General features: G+C 44.6%; 1 protein-coding gene and 1 non-coding gene across 6 annotated transcripts in view; one reads left to right on the top strand and one right to left on the bottom strand.

Moving 5' to 3' along the window:
- Window positions 1-23,534, bottom strand: part of LOC139411577 (DENN domain-containing protein 5A-like) — a 73,324-nt gene that overhangs the window by 9,496 nt on the left and 40,294 nt on the right. For 2 of the 5 annotated variants that reach the window (XR_011634611.1, XM_071158121.1), the window contains exons 2-14: window positions 16,336-16,404; window positions 15,329-15,438; window positions 14,472-15,171; window positions 11,146-11,333; window positions 7,916-8,230; window positions 6,432-6,647; window positions 5,973-6,207; window positions 5,101-5,251; window positions 4,867-4,960; window positions 3,510-3,641; window positions 3,087-3,239; window positions 2,852-2,939; window positions 2,687-2,771 (exon numbers count right to left, since the gene is read on the bottom strand). Coding sequence is in view for 4 of the 5 variants with exons in the window: in XM_071158121.1 (XP_071014222.1) it covers window positions 2,687-2,771; window positions 2,852-2,939; window positions 3,087-3,239; window positions 3,510-3,641; window positions 4,867-4,960; window positions 5,101-5,251; window positions 5,973-6,207; window positions 6,432-6,647; window positions 7,916-8,230; window positions 11,146-11,333; window positions 14,472-15,171; window positions 15,329-15,438; window positions 16,336-16,404 (2,536 nt within the window). In the remaining variant the exon portion in view is untranslated. Of the gene's footprint in view, window positions 1-2,686; window positions 2,772-2,851; window positions 2,940-3,086; window positions 3,240-3,509; window positions 3,642-4,269; window positions 4,375-4,866; window positions 4,961-5,100; window positions 5,252-5,972; window positions 6,208-6,431; window positions 6,648-7,915; window positions 8,231-11,145; window positions 11,334-14,471; window positions 15,172-15,328; window positions 15,439-16,335; window positions 16,405-23,534 lie in introns of all 5 variants that reach the window. The other 3 variants (XM_071158119.1, XM_071158120.1, XM_071158122.1) reach the window with 3 other exon arrangements.
- On the top strand, window positions 17,464-17,519 carry LOC139412505 (U7 small nuclear RNA). Its single transcript, XR_011634698.1, has one exon. It is a non-coding gene; the product is annotated as a U7 small nuclear RNA (small nuclear RNA).

Consider the following 23,534-nt stretch of genomic DNA (forward strand, 5'->3'; position numbering starts at 1 on the left):
TTTGTCTATTGAGTATTTCACTTACAATTCACTGTATCACAATTTTAGTGGGTCAGAAGTTCACATACACTAAGTTGACTGTGCCATTAAACAGCTTGGAAAATTCCAGAAAATGTCTTTAGAAGCTTCTGATAGGTTAATTAAAATCATTTAAGTCAATTACCTTCAAACTCAGTGCCTCTTTGCTTGACATCATGGGAAATGTAAAAAAAATCAGCCAAGACCTCAGAAAAAACAATTGTAGACCTCCACAAGTCTGGTTCATCCTTGGGAGCAATTTCTAAATGCCTGAAGGTACCACGTTCATCTGTACAAACAATAGTACCAAGTATAAACACCATGGGACCACGCAGCCGTCATACCGCTCAGGAAGGAGATGCGTTCTGTCTCCTAGAGATGAACGTGCTTTGGTGTGACAAGTGCAAATCAATCCCAGAACAATAGCAAAAGACCTTGTTTAGTTGCTGGAGGAAACGGGTACAAAAGTATCTATCTCCACAGCAAAACAAGTCCTATATCAACATAACCTGAAAGGCCGCTCAGCAAGGAAGAAGCCACTGCTCCAAAACCGCCATAAAAAGCCAGACTACGGTTTGCAACTGCACATGGAGACAAAGATCGTACTTTTTGGAGAAATGTCCTCTGGTCTGATGAACATAAAATAGAACTGTTTGGCCATAATGACCATCGTTATGTTTGGAGAAAAAAGGGGGAGGGTTGCAAGCCGAAGAACACCATCCCAACCGTGAAGCACGGGGGTGGCAGCATCATGTTGTGGGGGTGCTTTGCTGCAGGAGGGACTGGTGCATTTCACAAAATAGATGGCATCATGAGGAGGGAAATTATGTGGATACATTGAAGCAACATCTCAAGACATCAGTCAGGAAGTTAAAGTTTGGTCGTAAATGGGTCTTCCAAATGAACAATGACCCCAAGCATACTTCCAAAGTTGTTACAAAATGGCTTAAGGACAACAAAGTCAAGGTATTGGAGTGGCCATCACAAAGCCCTGACCTCGTCCTATAGAAAATCTGTGGGCAGAACTTAAAAAGCGTGTGCGAGCAAGGAGGCCTTCAAACCTGACTCAGTTACAGCAGCTCTGTCAGGAGGAATGGGCCAAAATTCACCCAACTTATTGTGGGAAGCCTGTGGAAGGCTACCCGAAACATTTGACCCAAGTTAAACAATTTAAAGGCAATGCTACCAAAAACTAATCGAGTGTATGTAAACTTCTGACCGACTGGGAATGTGATGAAAGAAATAAAAGCTGAAACAAATCATTCTCTCTACTCTTATTCAGACATTTCACATTCTTAAAATAAAGTGGTGATCCTAACTGACCTTAGGCAAGGAATTTTTACTATGATTAAATGTCAGGAATTGGGGAAAACTGAGTTTAAATGTATCTGACTTTCCCCCTCATAACTTAGCCTACTGTTCTGACTAGGTGGTGCACATGTAGACTATAGTCTGTTTACGAGAAATATAATCATTGAATATTGTAAGAGCTTTCGTTGTCTGCTTATAGGCCCCTTTATTTATCCTACGGTTCTGACTTGGTGTACAGGGAGAATACTGTAAGACCAGCCCATGTTCTAAATTCTGTCGCTGTACATTTCAAAAGTGCAGAACAAATAGTTATATTGACTGTCCATCCTAGCTCACTCATTAATGTCTTAATCGAAATTACAGATTGCCTCTTATCCGCTCGTCGTCACCTTATGCCATAGATTGTACATCTCAATTGTCAGTAAACGCACATTTGTTTATGAAAGTCAGCCATATCAGCTATGGCTGAATGAATTGTGTTGCTGCCAGACAAGGCTCCGCTGATAGCCAGGTGTAGCAGTGTTAAGGATTCACTTCATGGTTCTGAAAAGAAAGCTTTGCTGTCGGGACAGTTTTATGTTGGCCCTAACAGTTTGTGGGCACCGTTTGTCACCGTTTTATAGCACAATTCATGTATTGTTTAGTGTTGTGTTGTGTAGTGGTTTTGCTGGCATGCATCTAAATACATTTGGGGGAGTTTGCCCCACCAAGATTTACATGTTGGTATAGCATTTGGACCAGACATGAGGGACCAGACATGAAGACCATGAGGACTGTAGGTCAAGTCTGATCAAATAGAACACAAAGATGGAAGGCTAAGCTTTCAGTATATGTATATATACATATATTATATATATATTTTAAATCATAGCTGGTAATCAAGTGTTTATGCCTGCTGCAAAGCTTGAGATGCATGGCTATGAGGCTGATGTCAGTATTTTTCCACTACATATGGTCTTGAATCATTGATAATATTCTGTCTTGACTGAAAGTGTTTTTTGTCAGTGGGCCACAAGATGGCAGTGAAAACACTTTGAAATCATTGCATTCTGAGGTATGATCAATCAATCATTATCTCACCTTGATTCGAAATTGTCATTTTCAAAGAAGTACGTAGAGGTACGAAGGCATACATTTGAACCACTTCTGCCGCTACAGAAGGGACAATCAACACAGGCAGAATAGTATAGTATCACTTGCAACATTCCCCTTACAACCATCCAACCATCATTTCAAGACCATATGACTTGAAATTTATATTCAGGAGGATACTTGACAAATAGTGTATATAAGGTAGGTAGAGCATCTGAAGACACTGGTACTGTGGTAGACCTGGTGAATGGATGAGGAGACTCACCTCATGTCCCTGATCATGGATACCTTGAGAGGGGCCAAGGCAGCGCCAGCGTCAGATTTGCGTCTCTCTATGTCGTGGATGAGACCTGATGTGGGGAGGAGAGAGAGGGATGTGGCTATGGCTTTACATCACCATCCATTTATCACATTTCAACGAGTGGCTTACCTGCGGGACCCAAACCGGCTGGTGCTGCATCCGTCTTCTCTTTGCTCTCCTGATAATGGAGCAGGTGGGACCACAAGGCAGATTTACCCTGGCAGACGAAGATGGAGATGCGGGAATGAATGAATGCGCATTGAATGCACCTAAATGCATACATGTGTGTTAGTGTGTATATATACTGTTTTAAATAACACTTGTGTGTGTGTGTGTGTGTGTGTGTGTGTGTGTGTGTGCTGACCTGTTTGACCTGCAGCCCGTGGCTCCAGATCCTCTCCAGCAGGTCACAGAGGGAGGCGATAAGTGTGTTCTCCTCCACGCCTGTAATGCTGACCTCCCCATGACCCAGCTCCACCGCCTCCCTGCCCATCTTCTCAACCAGCATGCGCTTGGTCTGGAGGGACACACACATCCCCGTACAGGGAGATTACCATCTCTGGAGGCCAGATGGTTGACACTACAGGTGCTGGATCTCAATATTCAAGTAATAGTCTACTGCAACGATCATTGACATCAGAATACTTCTGAGTGACATTGAAACTAATGGAGACTCACTGAAGGTGTCGTATCTCAATATCCATGGGATTGTCTACTGCAAAAGTCTACTGCAATTGTAATATGTCTGCGTAAGAGTGAGATGTAGGAAGACTGGTAGTGACTGTACCTTATTCCTGCACTCCTTCAGCAGACCCTCCACAAACTTCCAGTTGGTCTGAGCGATGACGGAGGGGGAGAGGTTGGACAGCTTGGGCTGCCGGATGGTAGTGCCCAGGTTCCTGGCCTCCTGGATGTATTTCTGTAATGAGATAGAGAGGACAGGGTCAGACAGGACAGGGTCAGACAGGACAGGGTCATGGAAGGACAGGGTCAGAGAGGACACACGCGGAGTGGCCCAAGAGTAGGCTATACACCAAGGGAGAGTAATCAATCTGGCTCAATGTTCATCATCACATAAACACAGAGGGTCACACCACTCGGCAACCAACCACAGAACGTATACAGTGCATACTGTGGATAGATTTCTGGTAACTACTACAGTGAGGGATTGATCATTCCAGAGGGAGAGGGAGGAGCTCTGAGTCAGTTGTATAATGAGCTGAGCTGCCTGTACTGAGGTCATTTCATGATGGACGATGTGTTTCTGTCTTTTACCTTTCTGACCTCAACATCCATCCTGGGAGGCGTGTCAGTGCCATGTGTTTTCTGAGATTCTGTCAAATTAATCTAAATATTGCTTTCTTAATGTGGAGTTAAGTGCATCCTAAAGTGAAACCCTAAACCTGAGAAGAAACCCTGGAAAGTGATCTGGAGTATCAGGTAAAGCTGTGATGCTAGGGGGAGGAGGAGGGATTGAGGACCACATGGGGGGAGGGGCCATGTGGACATGGTGTGAGGCTCAGGCCCCACCCACTGCCAACACATACCACATCCACAGTCACAGACTTTAGACAGGGCCTGAAGGACTGCGAGAGCCAGTAGTAGTCTAGAAACAGCAGGAGCTGCAGCTCCGGGAACAGACACTCCACATGCTGGGAGCGTGTGTGTGAGACGGAGAGAGAGGGTGAGAGAGAGAGAGGGTGAGAGAGAGAGAGAGAGAGAGAGAGAGAGAGAGAGAGAGAGAGAGAGAGAGAGAGAGAGAGAGAGAGAGAGAGAGAGAGAGAGAGAGAGAGAGAGAGAGAGAGAGAGAGAGAGACCAAAGAGAGAGTGTGTGAGAGAAATACAGTAGGTAGATGTGAGGGAGACAGTAGGTGTCAGAGGGATAGAAACAGAAACAGAAAGAGAGGTTAGGTCAAGAGGAAATAATTGAGGGAAAGTAACAGAGAAAAATGGACAAACAAGACTTTAATTCAATCGTTCCAGACGTTAGATATTTAGAAGTGAACACCGCAAGCCATGAAGAAGAGTGAGGAAGAAATCGACAAGAACCTAACGATAACACAAAAACAGATAGACAAAATCCATGTGAATATGGTTTGGGAATGTTAATCCTGTTTTTCTAGGGCTGCTTGATGTCCTCTCACCTCTCTCTGGTCGTTGTCCAGGTAAAGGTGTTCAGCGTGTTGCTTCTGTCTGTCCTTCCTCCTCCACTGTGCTGGAGCACTCCTCTTCGCCCATCTAACATACAAACAAAACAACTTCACTTAGAAAGATACGAAAGCCAAATAGCAAAGAGAGAGACAAAACAAACATGTTTTTTTCAGTATTATCAATCAAAGTATGTAAATCAGTCTCTCTTGAGGAGGTGTGATACTCACTTGTTGCTGACGGGTCCAGTGGAGAGCACGTCAGACTGCAGCCGGGGGAAGAAGCCGTGTTCGTAGCGACCCTGGCCAATCTTCATATCCAGCAGGTGGGGATGCAGGGCCGTGTGGTCGATCTTAACCACCCGCATCTCTATGGCCTTCTCTGGGGTGACACAGAGAGGGGAGGAGGATGAGGTACTGTCACAGCAGATCCATTAGCACCAACCGTCATGGAGGATTTAACAGTCTTATGTCATTGTTAAGCCCCTCTGTGAGTGCCTATGAGTCATAGCACTGAGGAGTCACATAGATTCACCACTCCACATCTCATCTCTGACTCCTCACCGCCACACCTCCATGCTGTGGGTTATCATCACCTGACCTAGGGTGGCAAAATTCCTTTAATCTTATCAAAATTGTCAGGTTTTCCAGAAATCCTGTTTGGAGGATTCATGATTTCCTGCTTATTCCCTTCTGATTCCGGGAATCTTCCAAACTGGATTTCTGGAAAAACTGGGCATTTTTGCAAAGTTATTGGAATTCTGCATCCCTAACCTGACCCAACACTCAACATCATCAGCACCAATGACAGCAGGCTACATACATAGTTAAGACTATTACAACGGTGTAGATAACTGTGTAATGTATTAGGTTAGTACATAACTGGCATGCATGCAATGAATCATACAATTACAGAGAGGAATTTGAAAGAATTTATAGTTAGAGGAAAATAACTCAACAGCTAAATCCTGTTTGACATGAATTATTCCAGGTGTTACTGACTATTCCCATGTGTGTCTTGAAAACATACAAGTATCTTGCACCATCTGAGACAATGATCTCCTAATAGTATAGGTGTGAAAACGGGTTTCCTCTTTTCCTACCCGCCTCGTCGATATTGGTGCAGGTCTGGTACATGGAGGTGCGCAGGGTGGGCGTGCGCACGTTCAGCATGCGGATTTTGTCCACGCGGGAGTCAAACACCCTCAACGTGTGTTCCTTGTCCTCATCATCATGGCAAAGGATCTTACTATCGATGAAGGAGGCGAACATCTGAGTCTCCAGGAAACGGGACAGGAAGGGCAGGTAGGGCTCAGGCTGGTCAGAGAGGAAGGAGGCCTGGAATCGACAAGAATCACATCACAAAATGAAGTGAGGTCTCCTGGGGGTCAATTAATATAAAAAGCTTTAAAGAGCATTGAAGACTTCCACTCAAATTAATTTCAGAGTCTGGAGTAGGACAGCGTCCCAAATGCCACCCTATTCCCTATTTAGTGCACTACTTTTGACCATAGTCCTAGGGCCCCTATATAGGCCCCTATATAGGGAATCCCTGATCTCACCTTGTCAAAGTTCTGCATCTGGTCCCTGTTGCTGAACCAGGATTCCTTGTCCTGGCTGGGCTGGATGACAAACACCTCGTAGTCGGCGAACATCTGGGTGAAGCGGTTGGCGAAGACCTCTCGCACCTGGATGTTGAGCTGGTGCATCTTCAGCTCCTCCTCATCACACTGCACCTTCAGGTCCTTGTTGCTGCTGGTATCCTCCCTCACATCCAACTGGAAGAGGGAGGAGGAAACACAGTGGCTCAGGAAAACACAGCACAGAAAAATAGAGAAAGTGAAAAAGAAGAAGAAAAAGAGGGGTTTGATGACAGAAGTTAAGAAAGCCATAGAGCAGGGGTCAGGGGTCGACAACAGGCGGCCGGCAGCGGGTGGGCTGGTAATAAAATAACGGTAAAATCACCAAGGTATAATCAAGGTATGAAATTATTGTTATTATCAAATCCAATTCATGTTTGGGCTTAGATGTGGTCAACTTGCAGTGTTCAAATGATTTGAATTATGTTCCGGCCCCCCGACCATCAGCTGTGATAAAAATCGGCCCGCGGCTGAATCTAGTTTCCTACTCCTGCCATAGAGGGTATGGGTTTCTTATCTCCATGTTAGCACAAGCTGCTGGAGCACTGATAGGGGCATGGGGGAAGAAGTCTGAGACGTTTGAATTTATTTACAAAAAAAACTGAAAACACACACATTCCTCTGTTACAATCAAAGTGTGACACAATTGCAGATCTCAACATGCAAGAGCAGGACAAAAGGACACAGTGAATGAGTCGCCTATACATGTACTCATAGACATGAAGATGAGTAATGGCTACGAAGCCCAGATCAGATGGCAGGGATGTGACCCACTGAGCCCTCCTCTAATTCATCGCTCTACACCACTGATCCTAAATCAGGTGGTTACCTTAATGTGAGACATGGCCACAATGACCCTACCTGAAGCCGTACACACAAAATGAGGAGCTAAAAGCAGACTATCAGAGCAGGCAATCTTTCCAGAGAAAGCTAATGCTAGCCCCTACTAGTCCATAAGCTGCTTACTCTGGGCTCCTATAGATATGGAGAGTTGGAGAGACCTCCTCTCTGTAGTTAAAAGCTAATTAATTAATTAATTCACTGGTCTGTAATGTGATTCTGCTGAAACATTACCATATATTACCAACGGCCCTCTGTGTCATGTTCAAACCAGATGGCAATTAGGTTCTGTATGGGCGACAATTTTCTGTTGATGGCAATGTAACAGACTTCCTTCGTCACCAGGGCTGAGCACAGCACACTCGGAGCTAGCCGGCAGCAGCTTACATGGGCAGCTCATAGACTGCCTTTCCCACCCTTAGTCATTTTCAAAAGAGTGTGACAGACAGGCAGTATTATTCTGCATGAATTGCACTGAGTATACCAAACATTAGGACTCAGTGTATATGCAGACTATCTAGAATAATATGTTCCAGTCAAACGGATGACAGATGACCTGCCCTCACCTTCTCCAGGCTGACCCCAGTCCTCTTGACCAGGGCCTGCAGTCTAGCGATGGTCTCGTTCTCCCTCAGCAGGTAGGAGTTGAGGGGCGAGCTGGCCAGGTTGCCGTTGCGTCTGTCCGTGACCATGTCAGTGGAGCGGAAGCCCCGGTGTTTGGCCTGGCCCTGGCTGTGGAGCGGGTTCCCCTCCGGAGACACACCGAAGGCCAACAGCACCTCGGAGATCTCCTGGATGAACTCTAGCTTGTTGGGGAACAGAGGGAGGTCCTCTGGCAGCTCAATGAAGTGGTTGTCGATGTCCACGAAACACAAGTTGGCCTGGAATGACAGGTGGTCTTGTTTAGTTGTCAATATAAACATGTCGGTGAAACAGAGAACACCAGAGAGAAGCAAACTGAGTGATAGTTAGGTTCTTGTTATAGCAGAACCATTCCCACTTTGCTCCACTAGGTGGCTTAACGCAGAGCAGTACCAATTGCGGTATAGTGAGAAAAGATGTGGATGACTTCAAGACATTAACCGAAGACAGTAATATAATATCAACAGATATTCTGAATGGGATAAACTACTCTTTTGAATAAGATCAGCCCTGCATTGTTGATCTTCTGCTTTTCATCTGAAGAGTATTAGGATTTAAATATAGAAATGGATGAATAAGGCAATATTGAGATTGACATAAGTCCTCAATTCACAAATTCTCAGGCTTTTTATTCATCATAGCTCTTTCCATTGGACTGGCTCCAGATGTGTAAAAGCTGGTTGCACACACACAGCACCCTTCCTCCAGATGTGTAAAAGCTGGTTGCACACACAGCACCCTTCCTCCAGATGTGTAAAAGCTTGTTGCACACACAGCACCCTTCCTCCAGATGTGTTAAAGCTTGTTGCAACAGCACCCTTCCTCCAGATGTGTAAAAGCTGGTTGCACACACAGCACCCTTCCTCCAGATGTGTAAAAGCTGGTTGCACACACAGCACCCTTCCTCCAGATGTGTAAAAGCTGGTTGCACACACAGCACCCTTCCTCCAGATGTGTAAAAGCTGGTTGCACACACAGCACCCTTCCTCCAGATGTGTAAAAGCTGGTTGCACACACAGCACCCTTCCTCCAGATGTGTAAAAGCTGGTTGCACACACAGCACCCTTCCTCCAGATGTGTAAAAGCTGGTTGCACACACAGCACCCTTCCTCCAGATGTGTAAAAGCTGGTTGCACACACAGCACCCTTCCTCCAGATGTGTAAAAGCTGGTTGCACACACAGCACCCTTCCTCCAGATGTGTAAAAGCTGGTTGCACACACAGCACCCTTCCTTCAGATGTGTAAAAGCTGATTGCACACACAGCACCCTTCCTCCAGATGTGTAAAAGCTGGTTGCACACACAGCACCCTTCCTCCAGATGTGTAAAAGCTGGTTGCACACACAGCACCCTTCCTCCAGATGTGTAAAAGCTGGTTGCACACACAGCACCCTTCCTCCAGATGTGTAAAAGCTGGTTGCACACACAGCACCCTTCCTCCAGATGTGTAAAAGCTTGTTGCAACAGCACCCTTCCTCCAGATGTGTAAAAGCTGGTTGCACACACAGCACCCATCCTCCAGATGTGTAAAAGCTGGTTGCACACACAGCACCCTTCCTCCAGATGTGTAAAAGCTGGTTGCACACACAGCACCCTTCCTCCAGATGTGTAAAAGCTGGTTGCACACACAGCACCCTTCCTCCAGATGTGTAAAAGCTGGTTGCACACACAGCACCCTTCCTCCAGATGTGTAAAAGCTGGTTGCACACACAGCACCCTTCCTCCAGATGTGTAAAAGCTGGTTGCACACACAGCACCCAACCTCCAGATGTGTAAAAGCTGGTTGCACACACAGCACCCTTCCTCCAGATGTGTAAAAGCTGGTTGCACACACAGCACCCATCCTCCAGATGTGTAAAAGCTTGTTGCAACAGCACCCTTCCTCCAGATGTGTAAAAGCTGGTTGCACACACAGCACCCTTCCTCCAGATGTGTAAAAGCTGGTTGCACACACAGCACCCTTCCTCCAGATGTGTAAAAGCTGGTTGCACACACAGCACCCTTCCTCCAGATGTGTAAAAGCTGGTTGCACACACAGCACCCTTCCTCCAGATGTGTAAAAGCTGGTTGCACACACAGCACCCATCCTCCAGATGTGTAAAAGCTGGTTGCACGCACAGCACCTATCCTCCAGATGTGTAAAAGCTGGTTGCACACACAGCACCCTTCCTCCAGATGTGTAAAAGCTGGTTACACACACAGCACCCTTCCTCCAGATGTGTAAAAGCTGGTTACACACACAGCACCCTTCCTCCAGATGTGTAAAAGCTGGTTACACACACAGCACCCTTCCTCCAGGCTCTGTGTTGAAGGGCCTTTAGCAGAATTGCTGTGTACAGTAGCAAAGCAACGTGTTTTGATCAACGGTAAAAGCATGGGTAAGCTACAGCATGGTTAATGAGGGCTGTTTGTCCTCACAAAGGAAACACTCTACCCTTTGAGAACATCATTAAGAAGTAAACACAAACCCATTTTATTTAAGAACAATCATTAAGCATGAATAATGATTCATGATAACCATTTAGCATTTATCAATGGGTTATCTAAGTAAATTAATCAATCATATAAGTAAATTGATAAAAAAATTCACCTCCTTCGTGTAAATTTGGTGGAAAAACGACTGTTAATCAAAACGGAGGACAAAAACAAGCCTGAAGAGCTAGGGAACAAGGGATGGTTTGTAATCTGTGTTGTAAGGCCCTGTGATTCTCTCTACAGATTAGCCAATTTCATGCCGTCACTTTGTTGGGTGTATCAGACAGCAGATGGAGATGGGGTTGGCAGGAGTGTCCAGAGGGAAGTCGTTGTTAGTATTCTCAGCACAAACAACATTCACGCATTGCAATCTGATTAGAAATGACTTGTTATCGCTCTGACAGGCTGCATTTAAAGAGGGCTGGGCTGAGGGAATCCAACTAAATGGTTTCAGCTAGAGCTGAATGTTTCCAATTAAAAAAGCCTTTTGGAGAGAAGGAATAGGGAGGATGGGGGAGGAGAGAAAGAAGATAAATTAAAAAGGTAAACAACCCTAGAGAAATAATTACATGCATAAATTTCAAAAATATCTATTTCGATTTGTGTGTGTATGGGAGTAGCTGTGCGTTTGTGCGTGTGTGCAAACATGCGTGCATAGGTGCATGAGTGTATAGGTTACCTCCTGGGGCAGCTCTAGTTTGGTGCGGTCACCCTCTCCGTTGGAGTGCAGGCCCATCAGGTAGGGCACTGGGGCATCCAGGAAGTGCAGCAGTGAGGCGGGCAGGATGGGCACATAGACATGCTGCCACTGGAAAGGGAACATTAAGGCTGTGATGCTCTCGGCCACAGTCATCAGCCTCTGGTAATCTGTCACACAAACAACAGAGGAGAGAGTCACAAACTGACTGGTTTTATATGGTCACAAAGGCTAAATGTTTTGACACCTACAGTATGCAATGTATTGTAATGTACGGGGTTAAACAGTCCACTCCAAGTCAAGTGTTTGGCATCCATGTAAACTTCCATCCAGTCCTGTTTATCTACATTCCTTCTCTATCAGTCACCACAAGTCTATATTCAGTAGCAGCTAAGTCTTTGCTGTTCTACTGCCAAAATAACTACTAGTTCTTCATTTGGCCTGTTCTCCCCTGTTCTCCCCCCAGAACAGGCACTCTCCCCTCTCTCCCCAGAACAGGCCCTCTCCCCTCTCCTCTCTCCCCCCAGAACAGGCCTTCTCCCCTCTCCTCTCTCCCCCAAAACAGGCCCTCTCCCCTCTCCACAGAACAGGCCCTCTCCCCTCTCCTCTCTCCACAGAACAGGCCCTCTCCCCTCTCTCCCCAGAACAGGCATTCTCCCCTCTCCCCCAGAACAGGCCTTCTCCCCTCTCCTCTCTCCCCCAGAACAGGCCTTCTCCCCTCTCCTCTCTCTCCCCAGAACAGGCCTTCTCCCCTCTCCTCTCTCCCCCAGAACAGGCCCTCTCCCCTCTCCACAGAACAGGCCCTCTCCCCTCTCTTCTCTCCCCCCAGAACAAGCCCTCTCCCCTCTCTCCCCAAAACAGGCCCTCTCCTCTCTCCCCCCAGAACAGAACCCCCCCCCACCCTCCCCCCAGAACAGGCCCTCTCCCCTGGTTGGGCCACCTCTCCCAGGACCTGGGCAAGGGACTCAGAGACAGGAATACAAATCTAGCCTGTCTGCTGGTGCTCTGACCTTACCTGGTGAACAACAACAGGCCTTTTCAGAGCATGATACCACCCTCCTGAGAAAAACCACAAACAGACACAGGCAGACAGACAAACGCACGCACGCACACACACACACACACAAACGCAAGGAAGTGTGCTCACGCACAATCAAACACATGATAGTATACACATACACACACAACCACAAACACAAACACACAAGTGTGTGCACACACACAAACACACACACTGCACCACATTATCACACACACACACACAGGCCTTGCCAACAGCTAATCTAGTCTAAGAGAAAACACACTCCTTAATAGGGTCATTCATCAGATATTCAACTGGGGCTAATCTAATGAGCTTCAGTGTTGGTGTAGTCCTCCACTTGTCCTCCCCTCTGTTACGCTGCTTTCCACAAGGACTTTCCAAGACGAATAAGGTCATCGGAGCCTATTTGAGTGGTTTGCTAACAGAATGAGAGCTCTATATACGGACTACTAACATACAGGTAGGGGAAATGGCAAGCTTCCATTGATCTACTTGGAGAGATGGGAAAAACAGCAGCAAATGCTCATTTCAACAAGGATTCATGTACTGATGTGGGAAAGACACTGGCCAGGCCAGGGCCTATGTATCTGAGTTATGAATTATGCCTCTATTTTTAGAACAGACTCTCTCCAGTCAGCTAATTTTTAGTATGGGGCATCACTTGCCTCAGCCTATGCAGTTTTAACTAACAACACCCTGTCCCTGCTCAGTGGAAAGCTCACAGGTTCACACTCTAGAAAACACTCCTTAGCACACATTCTGCAATGAGCCTTCTGGAGAAAAAAAGGGATGATGTCATTTCCAACCAATCATCTTTACCCTGCATCACTGACTGCATCCTCCTCCTTATCCTCCTGCAAGGGTTGCCTAGCAGCACCACAGCATTGCTCCTCTAGCCCCTGACAGATTTATAAACAATTTGCCTTTTCCCTGTCTCCGTAATGGATCCTATCAACACGCCAGCTCCACAATCCTGAAACAATCTTCCTGCTGCACTCCGCTGACTCTGATCAACGTCAATCCCAGTGTGCTTCCATGGAAGAAGAATATGCCATTCTGTATAAAACCTCCAACATTGGTCTCTGAACAAAACAATTCCTGATTGGAGCTGATTTATTATGTATAATGCTGTTTCTTTTCACACATAGTGGAAGACCCGTTTCTATCAATTCGGTAGATCTCATTTTTATATGTGCTAAATGACCTGTGTCATATCTAAATATCTCTCATTCCTCCCAAAAAAGTCATCTTGAATGTGTCCCTATTCACTGTCAATCTCTCTCAGTGTGGGCCTGGGGTTGAACATGAGCAGGGGGAAACAAAGGCCTGATCACAGCACACACACTGCTGCTGCAAAACAGCCTGTTTACCCCAGCAACTCACACCAGCACACCAGATACACACACACACACACACACACACACACACACACACACACACACACACACACACACACACACACACACACACACACACACACACACACACACACACACACACACACACACACACACACACACACACAGGCTAGGCCTGAGCTGAGAGCCCATGAGGAGAAACTAACATTTACATAAGCTGGGAAGAACACAGCTTTCCTTAAAGATCCAATGCAGCCGTTTTTATCTTAATATCAAATAACTCCTGGGTGACAATGTTGAATCTTAATGTGATTGTTTCAAATTAAAATGGTTAAAAAATACATACATAAAAATAGCTTCTTAGCAAAGGGCAATGTCTCAAGCAATAATTTTGCTAGGACTGTCTGGGTAGGGAGGGGAAAACTATCTGTTATCTGTTATTGGCAGAGAGGTTTGAAACTCTAACTTTATTGGTCTATTAACAAATTTAGCGCATGGTGATGTCACCATGGAAGGCCAAAACTCCATCCCACCAAAACATGCATACATTTCAGGCTGTCTTTTCAAACAGCTCTCACACTAAAAGTCCATTATCATTTTCACCATTTCACAGTATTAATACAAACTCATAGTATGGAAATATATATAAAACACTGGGAAATTGAGTAGTTGACTGCACTGGGCCTTTAATGGAATCACAGGATAGTTTATTTAATCTGCCTGGATAATAGTTCCAATGAACATACCGAAGATCCTAACCACAACTGTTATTTCTGATTTCTTCTAAAATGTCAGTATTTCTGTTGAAATAACAAATCCCAATCCCTTCTCAAAGCGATGGGGACAATAGACAGAAAACCACAGAAAGTTCAGCAGATCAGAGAGAAAGATCCTACGTAAGGACTTACGCTGTGAGTAGAGCAGGATCTGGATCTCCAACAGGGCACAGGTAAACAGCTGGAGGACGTTCTCCACCCCCAGCAGCTCAAACACCTGGCTGATAGGGAAGTCAAAGAGAGGCAGCTCTGCCGTGCTGGGCCTCTGGCACACCACTGGCCCATACACCCCCGAGAACTTCAGGGAGCGCCCAGCGGGAGGCAGGGGCACCTCATACAGGATGTTGTAGACATAGCTCTCCAAGGGGAGGGGTGGGGGCTGGAGGGAGGAGACGGCCTGGTGGAGCTGCTGGAGCACCTTCCTGCAGGCCTGGGGGAAGGCCATGGGCGCGATGAGGCAGATGCACTTGGACACGTAGAGCGTGTCGCGGCTGATGTCGTAGGAGTTGAAGCGCTGCAGCCGGGAGATGGAGGGCGTGGGGAGGAGCGTGTGTTGGGGGTGGGGGTTGAGAGGGTGGGGTTGGAGGTGGCGCTGGTCCTCGGGGCACCGTGGGGTGGTGGGGGTGTGCAGGATGTCGTATTGTTCAGCATTGTGCATGTGGTACAGGGTCTGCATGGCGCTGCAGATCTGCTTGCTGGTCACCTCCTCGTAGAAAGTGAGGGCGAAGCCGTACGTCCGCGAGCCGTCCTCCCGCGTGATGATGAAGGAGTGGAACTGAGGCTCACGTGTGTCCGCCTGCGTGCGGAAGGCCAGACCCTTTGGCATACACAGCTGAGAGATGAGGTAATAGATCAGGTTAGTCGATCAGTAAAATGATACAGGTTCTAATCCATAATGATATACAGATGTAAACCCTGGAAAACAGAAATGGGTATAGCTTCAAATAAAATGCACTTTGTGTTAGTTACACATTCCGCAGTTCCCTTACCATGCCAACGGCATCCTGGTCAAAGGGACTCCACTCCACATTCTCTGGGAAGTGTGCTAGAACTTTGGATTTAAAGGTTCTCCGCAGTGGACTCTGCTCAAAATTCTCACCTGAAAGAGAGGGAGAAGTAGAGAGACAGAGAAAAATTCAGGACTCAGGGCCCAAAGAGCAACAGAAGTGCAAAAGGATGCAGAGGCCCAATCAGAAGCAGACTTGAGGCACAAGACAACCCTCCTCACGGGAAATAGGAAGTGAGCACAGTGGTCTGGAAAGAAAGGCTGTATTGCATCATGTAAAGCTGTCAACAGCATCCTGTACTGGGTCAGTGAACGAAGGTAACCGCTGCCAAAGAGGTCAAATAGTCAGATAGTAATACTATGTATTGGGTTTTGTTTGTATAAATCTATTCAGAAAAAGACAATGCTTGTTGCTTATAAGAAAACAAACTTCTACATATAGAATTACCAGTAAAGTGACAGCTTTTATGGCAATACAGGCAAAGCAACCCGCAAAACAATCAATCAATCAAACAAACCAACACAAATTAAATTGATTCAGATCCACAGTGAAAGCAGAAGTGATGCACACACCAAGACATGATTGATAAGTCATTCAGAGTGGAACGGGAGAGAACACATTGGCCAAGCAACACCAGCGCTCGTACATGTAGGTAGAACTGGGTGTGTGAGAGGTAGAGACGCAGTGATTGTCAAACAGATTGGCTTGTTGTTCAGTAGCTAGCTTCCAAAAGAGGAGGTGAAGGTAGAGCAGGAGGTGGAGGAAGAAGAAGAAGGAGTAGGAGGAGAGAGCGAGGACCAGGAAGGGTGGAAAGAGGGAGGAAGGACAGAAGGAAAAGTGCTTGCAGAGTTCCCCTCACCTGTACAGAACTGAGTTCTCAGAAACATTACAAATCAACAAAAGGAGAGTGCTGTGGAATAAGGGCGTGTCAGGTTAAAGGAGCAAGCGGAGGTGAGGTCATTCTGAGGAGGGGGGCTGGTGGGGGTTACCTTCATCTGCACTCGCCAATCCTCTGGCCCCATCTCTGAATTTAGTAGCCTCTATATACTGGCATAACGCTAGACAACAGATAAAACAACAATAATTAATCACACGGCTACCGCTGAGTACCGCAACAGCAGGAGTTACTCAGGACAGAAGGGTTCTGACAGTGTTCTCCTATAGGTGAGAGAAACACTGAGGGAACAACACATCCTCTTCATGTGTGTATGGAGGCACAGCGTTTCTGTCAGGTTTAGGTTTCTGTCAAGATTCTGTCTAAACCAGCTGGGTGTGTTTTCAGAGAATGTGTGTTGCTGTAGCAATGCGGTGCTCTCCTCTCCTCTCCAAAGCCCATAATTAATCCCTGTTGTCAATGCTATGCTGTGGATTATGATATTACAGTGAACACACTTGAAGAACTATATCTGTGTGTTATAATACATGAGGGAATATGATCAGGCCTGTGCTGGTTCTGAAGGAAGCAACACAGTGTAACTTACGAAGAATGAGATCATTTAAAAACACCTGAGAGGATTATGGACAATCCAAAAAAACACACATTAACTGTGGTGTTTCAGAACAAGTGGAATGTGGTAGACACATGGCTATAAAAAAGAGACAAGGGTAATGAACAAAGAAAGTATTTATTAAACAATAAGTTATTCTGAAAGTATTAAAAAATATGTGCTCTGCTGTAAGTCAAAGATATGAATGACACACATTCTTCCCTGTATGGTCATAACAGTGCATTGTCCCATTGAGTCTTGTCTTGAAAAAGGCCTGGCAGCTCAAACATCAATAATAAACAGTCTCCATTCTATACTGTTGTCTTTGTCTTTCTCTAGTCAAAGCTTTGAACAAACATGTTCTTGATTGCCTGAGGTAGAAGTCAGTAGATCATGTGTATCCTAAGACAGTCAGTGGGAGATCATAATAAGAATCTCTAGACTGGTCCCTGTGTTCCCTCCTACACTGTCCACAAAGATAGATCAACCTGGGGGATGGATGTTATTCTACAGTACAATTTGCATATACCATGCCCCTCCATTCCCCCATACACCCCAATGTCTGCCACCCATGACTGAGAAAACCTACATGCCAAGTATAGAGCTTATCTTGACTTCACAGTAAATATGGAATACTTGCTTCTTTTAGTATTTGTCTAGTAGGTGTCCTCAAAGAGGAAGCCCCCCCCCCCACAGCTTTGTCAAAGAATAAAATAAAATAAAAAATGAAAACATATTGTCCCTTGCAAACAGCAGTCAGTATAATCAAAACACATCACATCATATGTTTTCATTATATTATTATTATACTAACTGCTGTTAAGAATAACCAATATGTTTTGATTGTACTATTATTATACTGACATCTTAGCAAGGGCCAATAGTCAGCCAAAGATAAAGTAAATGATCTCCATCCCTGGGGAGTTTATAGCACACCTGCTATCGCACAGGTGTCAGTCTGCTGATTCATTTAGTGTTATTCTGATTTAGACACAGAGAAGGAGATAGAAAACCTAGGTCTGCATCTCTCTCCCTGTGCCATGGCTAGGGTCCAGTCCTCCTCCAGTCCGGCTGTCACACACATTATACACCACATTTTAGAGCTGAGGGAGCCTGTGGCTGTGTGGGACGTATGACGTCCCTGAGTCAGGAGATCTGGTCCAATCCAGAGCCTCTCCCAGACCTTCCTCTCTAACCCATCAGATTTCTAACTTCCTTTCTGTGATAACCCACAAATAGGACCATTTCTGATTGGTCTGACGGGTAACCTGTCTGGCCTAACCAATCATTTTCCTCACCCACTCACCTACAGTGGGGTGATCCAGTGATGCTGTGGAAAAGAAATCCTCTTTCCTGAGTACTGAGTAATGTGATTGATTCATTGTGTGTCTGTTTGACCATGTTATTCTGCTTATTTTAGCTGGAATTTAGTGACAGCTGAACAAAACTGAAGAATCACTAGCTAGGTTTCCATCCAATTGGTGACAGATTTTCATGTGAATATTCTAAAATCTACATAAATAAAATATGCACATTTTCCAACCAGTTGTGTGATGGTTATTATATCAATATTTGCAGATAAAGGCATTTCCACCGCCATTTTGTGCATATTTAATTTGACAGACACAGAAAGATACCCCCATGTTGAACCAACAAATTATCTGACACCATTTATTGTACCAAAACCTTGTGTATCCATCACAGGTGTCATGATTATTTTTATACGGTATGACTTTACTCGCATAAAAACATGGTTTGTGATGATGATGAGGGAAAATAAATGCTAATGCTCACCCTATTTTATTTCACTGTGCGTCTTTGCTGTGAATCAGATTTAAAGGTAAGTGTTGATGTCTCTCTGTTATTCAACTGGGGGTGAGACAAAAATACATATTTTTCTGCCCAATGTAGGCTTTGAAAAGCACCAGCAAATAGGCTACCAGTGTGACAAGAGCCGCTGGCTGCTGGTAAGCTTTCTTGACTTGGACATACATTTTTGACAATACATGGCTAACCTTTGTTTAACCAGCAGCTTCACCCATAGCGAGCAGGTGACAGGGAAGAACTACCATTGACCTTTGGGTCTAGGGCTCCTTTGTGTGTCTGCTTGCTCCTCAGGTTGTCCTTGCTCGCCTCAGTTCCTCGTTCTGAGTTTTTCTTTCTCCCAGGCCCACAGTCCCAGCACCAAACCCAGCACCTAACCCCTGGTTTTCCAGCCCTGATATCAGCACGATTTCCAATCCAGCCCCAACACCAACCCATTTCTTCCTGGTGCCAGCCCCAATACCAGTACCAACCCTGGATACAGAAGTGACCAACCACAATTGCCACCTCCAGCCAGACCCCACCCCTTCCCCTCCCCCAACATAAAGACACAAACATACCGTGAACCATTCCACCAGACTAGGTATTTCTAAACTGCCGGGGCTACACTACATAAAAATGTCATTCACATTTATTTTTTTATATCCTGTCACATTTTCAAACATTCCATTTATATACTCCAATGGGGCTATATATTTGGGAGAGGTATTTTTAAACATTCCATTTATATACTCCAATGGGGCTATATATTTGGGAGAGGTATTTTTAAACATTCCATTTATATACTCCAATGGGGCTATATATTTGGGAGAGGTATTTTCAAACATTCCATTTATATACTCCAATGGGCTATATATTTGGGAGAGGTATTTTTAAACATTCCATTTATATATTCCAATGGGGCTATATATTTGGGAGAGGTATTTTTAAACATTCCATTTATATACTCCAATGGGGCTATATATTTGGGAGAGGTATTTTTAAACATTCCATTTATATACTCCAATGGGGCTATATATTTGGGAGAGGTATTTTTAAACATTCCATTTATATACTCCAATGGGGCTATATATTTGGGAGAGGTATTTTCAAACATTCCATTTATATACTCCAATGGGGCTATATATTTGGGAGAGGTATTTTTAAACATTCCATTTATATACTCCAATGGGGCTATATATTTGGGAGAGGTATTTTCAAACATTCCATTTATATACTCCAATGGGGCTATATATTTGGGAGAGGTATTTTTAAACATTCCATTTATATACTCCAATGGGGCTATATATTTGGGAGAGGTATTTTCAAACATTCCATTTATATACTCCAATGGGGCTATATATTTGGGAGAGGTATTTTTAAACATTCCATTTATATACTCCAATGGGGCTATATATTTGGGAGAGGTATTTTTAAACATTCCATTTATATACTCCAATGGGGCTATATATTTGGGAGAGGTATTTTCAAACATTCCATTTATATACTCCAATGGGGCTATATATTTGGGAGAGGTATTTTTAAACATTCCATTTATATACTCCAATGGGGCTATATATTTGGGAGAGGTATTTTTATTGCATAAGTAGCCTTGTTTCACTGCCAATTTTTTTTTTTATCATCTAGTGTTCAGTGAAATAACAACACAATATCAAATACAGGTAGCCTAGTCAAATAATGAACATCCAATCACATTAACCTTTACTCTCTCGCAGGAATTCCACAAACGGTCCGTATGTAGCCAAACATAGCTGCTGCTCATTCCATTTGCTCCAAAACTGATAAATGGTTTAAAAAAAGTAAGGCCCGCATCCATAGACAAATACCAGCTCTACTGGTAGTACTACTACGACCAGCAGTACTACACCTGCACCTGTCAACAACACAAGTTGTTCTGCTTCCACGAGCACATCCAATGTTAGCGTCAGTAATTCTACATTTGTTGTTAGCCCAGTTAGCATGGACACTGACAGTTGTGAATCTGATGCAGCCGAAGAGCTACTGCCCCCTTACCCGGGAAAGCACCTAACAACAGACAGGGACATTGGACCATCAAAAAGGGGGCAAATATGATGAGAACTACATTGATTTGGGGTTCAATTATATTGGGAGTAGTGTCTTTCCTCAGCCACAGCGTGTTATATCTGCAAAAGTACAATCTCACAAGTCAATGAAACCTTCACTCTTGCGGAGACATTTAGAAACAAATCATGCCAATTTGAAATATAAGCCACAGGAGTTTTTTGAGTGAGAATTAAGACTAATTTTCAGTAGTAAGACATGTATGAAAGCAACAGATACCATTAATAAGAAGGGGCTAAAAATCGTCTTTCAACCACTCCACAAATGTATTTTTAATTAACAAACTATAGTTTTGGCAAGTCGGTTAGGACATCTACTTTGTGCATGACACAAGTAATTTGTCCAACAATTTTTTACAGACAGAGTATTTCCCTTAAATTCACTGTATCACAATTCCATTTGGTCAGACGTTTACATACACAAAATAGACTGTGCCTTTAAACAGCTTGGAAAATTCCAGAAAATTATGTCATGGCTTTAGAAGCTTCTGATAGGCTAATTGACATAATTTGAGTCAATTGGAGGTGTAACTGTGGATGTATTTCAAGGCCAACCTTCAAACTCAGTGCCTCTTTGCTTGACATCATTGGAAAATCAAAAGACATCAGCCAAGACCTCAACAACAACAAAAAATGGTAGACCTCCACAAGTCTGGCTCATCCTTGGTAGCAATGTCCAAACGCCTGAAGGTACCATGTTCATCTGTACAAACAATAGTACCAAGTATAAACACCATGGGACCACGCAGCCGTCATACCGCTCAGGAAGGAGATGCGTTGTTTCCTAGAGTTGAACGTATATTGGTGCGAGAAGTGCAAATCAATCTCAGAACAACAGCAAAGGACCTTGTGAAGACGCTGGAGGAAGCAGATACAAAAGTATCTATATCGATAGTAAAACAAGTCCTATATTGACATAACCTGAAAGGCTGCTCAGCAAGGAAGAAGCCACTGCTCCAAAACTGCCATAAAAAAGCTAGACTACGGTTTGCAACTGCACATGGGGACAAAGATTGTACTTTTTGGAGAAATGTCCTCTGGTCTGATGAACATTAAATAGAACTGTTTGGCCATAATGACCATCGTTATGTTTGGAGGAAAAAGGGGGAGGCTTGCAAGCCGAAGAACACCATCCCAACCGTGAAGCACGAAGGTGGCAGCATCATGTTATAGGGGTGTTTTGCTGCAGGAGGGACTGGAAAATGGTGCATTTCACAAAATAGATGGCATCATGAGGCAGGGGAGGACCTAACACCTCAGCTCGTGCTGTATGGGGTGGGCCAAAGGCCTAATCCATTGAAGGCCTTCACCAAGTTCTGGCCCACCCTCACGTGCTTGAAGGAAGCACTGTGGTCCTTCCGCAACCTGCTGGTAGGGAAAAGCGTAGAGACCACCCCCCAGGCAGTGGCCATGGTAGGCCACGGAAGCCCTGGGGTGGTACGGAAGGAAGGGGGCCTCGACCCCAGGCGAAGGGTCCCCCACAACACCCTAGGACCCGGCGGCCATGGACTGACAGTGCTGTGGCGCCTAGGGCGATGCGCCTAGGGGAGGGATCTCCTCTGGGCCCCGAAGGACGGGACGGTAATTTATTCAGAGGAGCAGGATGAGGTGAGTTTGATAAGGACTCACCCCGCTCCTGTACAAGGGACCGAAGACAGCCTTTTAACAAAGTGACTTTTTAACATGTTTTTCATGTCTTAAAAATGTTTTACCTTTGTTAGATCATTATGAAAACACATTTTAAATGGCTTTTACAGATTTGATTTTTACAAGGAAAGTACTGTTATTCATGGTTGTTTTCATTGATTTTAACACCATGTACTTTTTAACTAATTTAAATGTAACTTTTAAATGCTGTGTTTTATGCTTTGTTGACGTTTTTATGTGTATGAAATGATGTAAAAAATGTATGAGCTGTTTTTAAAGGAAATGTGTTAATAAAACTTTTCCAAAAGAAAAAAAATGAGGGAGGAAAATGATGTGGATATACTGAAGCAACATCTCAAGACATCAGTCAGGAAGTTAAAGCTTGGTCGCAAATGAGTCTTCCAAATAGACACCATCCCAACCGTGAAGCACGGGGGTGGCAGCATACTTCCAAAGTTGTGGCAAAATGGTTTAAGGACAACAAAGTCAAGGTATTGGAGTGGCCATCACAAAGCCCTGACCTTATCCTATAGAAAATGTGTGGCCAGAATTGAAAAGGCGTGTGCGAGCAAGGACTCCTACAAACCTGACTCAGTTAGACCAGCTCTGTCAGGAGGAATGGGCAAAAATTCACCCAATTTATTGTGGAAGGCTACCCGAAACGTTTGACACAGGTTAAACAATTTCAAGGCAATGCTACCAAATACTAATTGAGTATATGTAAACTTCTAATCCACTGGGAATGTAATGAAAGAAATAAAAGCTGAAATTAATCATTCTCTCTACTATTATTCTGACATTTCACATTCTTAAAATGAAGTGGTGACCCTAACTGACCTAAGACAGGGAATTTTTACTTGGATTAAATGTCAGGAATTGTGAAAAAAATTAGTTTAAATGTATTTGGCTAAGGTGTATGTAAACTTCTGACTTCAACTGTATATGGTGAGCTACCGAGTGGTTAGGACAGGCAAGCCCCATACTATTGTGGAGGACTTAATTATTCCTGCTGCCGCGGATATGGCTGGGACAATGCTGGGGGAAAAGGACAAGAAAACTATACAGACAATGTCTTCATCAAACAACACCGTTTCACGACGCATCAGTGACATGGCAGGAGATGTTTTGAAACAATTACCGCTTTGCATT

The sequence above is a fragment of the Oncorhynchus clarkii genome, chromosome 6 (genome assembly GCF_045791955.1).
Source record: "Oncorhynchus clarkii lewisi isolate Uvic-CL-2024 chromosome 6, UVic_Ocla_1.0, whole genome shotgun sequence".
NCBI classification, from domain to species: domain Eukaryota; kingdom Metazoa; phylum Chordata; class Actinopteri; order Salmoniformes; family Salmonidae; genus Oncorhynchus; species Oncorhynchus clarkii.